The following is a 3,588-nucleotide window of genomic DNA, read 5'->3' on the forward strand; positions in this document are numbered from 1 at the left end:
GTTTGTTTGTTTGTTTTTTAAAAAAAGATGACCGGTAAGGGGATCTTAACCCTTGACTTGGTGTTGTCAGCACCACGCTCACCCAGTGAGCAAACCGGCCATCCCTATATGGGATCCGAACCCGGGGCCTTGGTGTTATCAGCACCGCACTCTACTGAGTGAGCCACGGGCCGGCCCATGGACTTGGTGTTTTAAGGCTGCACTCTTAACCAACTGAGCTAAGTAGCCAGACCCCTAAAGTACAGTAAAGTATAATCCTGCCTGGTGGCTCTTCACGATGGCTATACTAGCTGATACTCAGAACTGCAGTGTAATAAGGCATTCTACTTCCTTGCATCTTTCTCAACACTTGGTTTTATCTGTCTTTATAATTCTTGCCAATTTGATTGCTATAAAGTGTTATCTCACTATTTTATTTTTCTTACTCCTAATAAGGCTGAGCATCTTGTTAGCCATTCAGGTATCCCCTCCTTGTGAATGCTGATTTATCTTTTGCCCACTTGTATATTTGTGTTGGCCTTTTACTTATTGATTTGTAGGAGCTCTCTATGTATTAGGGAACTGAGAATTTGGGGTTGAAATTTCTTTCTTTTTTTTTTTTTTTTTCTAAAGATGACCGGTAAGGGGATCTTAACCCTTGACTTGGTGTTGTCAGCTCCACGCTCACCCAGTGAGCAAACTGGCCATCCCTATATGGGATCCGAACCCGGGGCCTTGGTGTTATCAGCACCGCACTCTACTGAGTGAGCCACGGGCCGGCCCACTTATATCTTTCNAAAAAAGATGACCGGTAAGGGGATCTTAACCCTTGGCTTGGTGTTGTCAGCACCACGCTCTACTGAGTGAGCCACGGGCCGGCCCCTGGGGTTGAAATTTCTTCTGGTTTATTTTATTGTCTTGATTTTATTTTATTTTTTCACTTATGGTGACTTTTTACTATGCAGAACCTTTTTAATTTTTTTTCCTGTTGGCCCATATGGGGATCCAAACCTGTGACCTTAGTGTTTTAAGTCTGCGCTCTAACCAACTGAGCTAACCAGCCAGTACAGACCTTTTAATTTTTACATATTATATAATATGTGCATAAAACTTATAGATTAATTTGAGGGTAATTGGCTTCTTTATACTGTGTATTATGTCTTTGTTTATTCAGTCTTTTTTCTAAGTCCTTAAATGGTGATTACATTTTTTTTCCCATAAAGGTCTAGTCCATTCTTTCATGGGTTAACTACTAGATACTTACAACTTTGGTCACTATTATAAATAGAAACTTTTTTAAAAAAAACTGTATTTTCCAGTTTTAGTGCTGGTATAGAGGAACAGTATTGATGAGTATGTTCTTCTATCCAGTAAATTTGCTGTACTCTTATTGGTTCTAATAATTTGTATATTGGTTTTGTATGGTTTTCTGTTAATCATTTTTCTCTCCAAATTATAATAGTTTTACCTTTCTCTTTCCAACTTTATATCTTTTGCTATTTTTTCCTTTTTTGGATACTATGTTGAACATTAGCAGTGTGATGGGCTCCTTTCTAATTACTGAGCTCTCCAATAAGTATATCATCATTTCCCCAAACAAAAACTCTAGATTCATTTGTAATACCAACACCACACTCTCCTGAGTTTGTTTGTTTGTTTTTAAAAGATGACTGGTGGGGCCGGCCTGTGGCTCACTCGGGAGAGTGTGGTGCTGATAACACCAAGGCCACGGGTTCGGATCCCATATAGGGATGGCTGGTTTGCTCACTGGGTGAGCATGGTGCTGACAACACCAAGTCAAGGGTTAAGATCCCCTTACCTGTCATCTTTTTTTTTAAAAAAAATAATAAAATAAAAAATAAAAGATGACTGGTAAGGGGATCTTAACCCTTGACTTGGTGTTGTCAGCACCACACTCAGGCAGTGAGCGAACTGGCCATCCCTACATGGGATCCGAACCCGGGGCCTTGGTGTTATCAGCACCGCACTCTACCGAGTGAGCCACAGGCCGGCCCGAGTGACACCAAATTCTACTGGATTTCCCTTTACCTCTCTTTCTCATTCTGTCCTCACTCTAACGTACTGTTCCTGAACGATCTCATACATGCCTTTAGCTTCAGTCACCATGTAAAAGTTTATGGCTCTCAAATATTTATCTCTGGCCCAGACTTCTCTGCTAGCCCTCAAGAAGAACTGCCTACTAGTTGTCTAAAGATTTACTTGTGTAGCCCACGGGCACTTAAAACAGCATTTCTAAAACTGGATTCCATTTTCTTGCTCTTCCTCCTGTATTCCTTGTCTCAGAGAATGGCACCACCATCCAACTGGTTGTTCAGGGCAAATACTATTTTTGTACCCTTTGCAATCCCCATGAATGTCATTATATTACAAATGAATGGAGCTGGCTCGTGGCTCACTTGGGAGAGTGTGGTGCTGACAACACCAAGTCAAGGGTTAAGATCCCCTTACCTGTCATCTTTTTTTAAAAAAAAAAAAAATAATAAAATAAAAAATAAAAGATTGACTGGTAAGGGGATCTTAACCCTTGACTTGGTGTTGTCAGCACCACACTCTCCCAAGTGAGCCACGAGCCAGCTCCATTCATTTGTAATATAATGACATTCATGGGGATTGCAAAGGGTACAAAAATAGTATTTGCCCTGAACAACCAGTTGGATGGTGGTGCCATTCTCTGAGACAAGGAATACAGGAGGAAGAGCAAGAAAATGGAATCCAGTTTTAGAAATGCTGTTTTAAGTGCCCGTGGGCTACACAAGTAAATCTTTAGACAACTAGTAGGCAGTTCTTCTTGAGGGCTAGCAGAGAAGTCTGGGCCAGAGATAAATATTTGAGAGCCATAAACTTTTACATGGTGACTGAAGCTAAAGGCATGTATGAGATCGTTCAGGAACAGTACGTTAGAGTGAGGACAGAATGAGAAAGAGAGGTAAAGGGAAATCCAGTAGAATTTGGTGTCACTCGGGCCGGCCTGTGGCTCACTCGGTAGAGTGCGGTGCTGATAACACCAAGGCCCCGGGTTNCACCAAGTCAAGGGTTGAGATCCCCTTACCGGTCATCTTTAAAAAAAAAAAAAAAAAAGAATTTGGTGTCACAACTCCCCAGGCAGGACCCACAACCCTCTCCCAGAGAAGCTTCAAGAGCCAGGATCCTAGGGTCACAGTGGAAATCCTAGGATTTTTGACTCTCTTCTCTTTCTTTTTGCTAGTTGCCAGATATAGACTCCGAGTAGTTGATCCACCAAGACTACCCCTGGAAAAAAAACCCAAGGCTGATGAAGATGGTGAGTAGTGAGCTCTCTGGCATGGCTCCATGGCCAGGCTGGATGCCAGGGACACCCAAAGCCAGCAAACCATGGCACATGATCTCCTTTTGTTCTGCACAGGTCCAGATTTTGAGCCCAACCTGTGGATGTGGGTAAACCCCAACATCGTGTATCCCCCCGGAAAGGTGGAGGCCCCAGAACCTAGTAAGACGGAGGATCTGACAAGCACACTCCCCTCCCCTCAGCCACCCCTGAAGGAGGAAGATGCCACCTGCTCAGAGGCCATGGGGGTGGAATCGCTGCTACATTCTTCTGGCGAGCACTTG

At 43.0% G+C, this 3,588-nt stretch overlaps 1 protein-coding gene across 1 annotated transcript in view; it reads left to right on the forward strand.

The window, feature by feature from the left end:
* Positions 1–3,588, forward strand: part of FOXR1 (forkhead box R1) — a 12,976-nt gene that overhangs the window by 5,770 nt on the left and 3,618 nt on the right. The window contains exons 2-3 of the mRNA XM_008577916.1: positions 3,206–3,280; positions 3,383–3,581. Of these exons, the coding sequence (XP_008576138.1) occupies positions 3,206–3,280; positions 3,383–3,581 (274 nt within the window). The remainder of the gene's footprint in view (positions 1–3,205; positions 3,281–3,382; positions 3,582–3,588) is intronic.

The sequence above is a fragment of the Galeopterus variegatus genome, unplaced genomic scaffold (genome assembly GCF_000696425.1).
Source record: "Galeopterus variegatus unplaced genomic scaffold, G_variegatus-3.0.2 Scaffold1598, whole genome shotgun sequence".
Taxonomy (NCBI): Eukaryota; Metazoa; Chordata; class Mammalia; order Dermoptera; family Cynocephalidae; genus Galeopterus; species Galeopterus variegatus.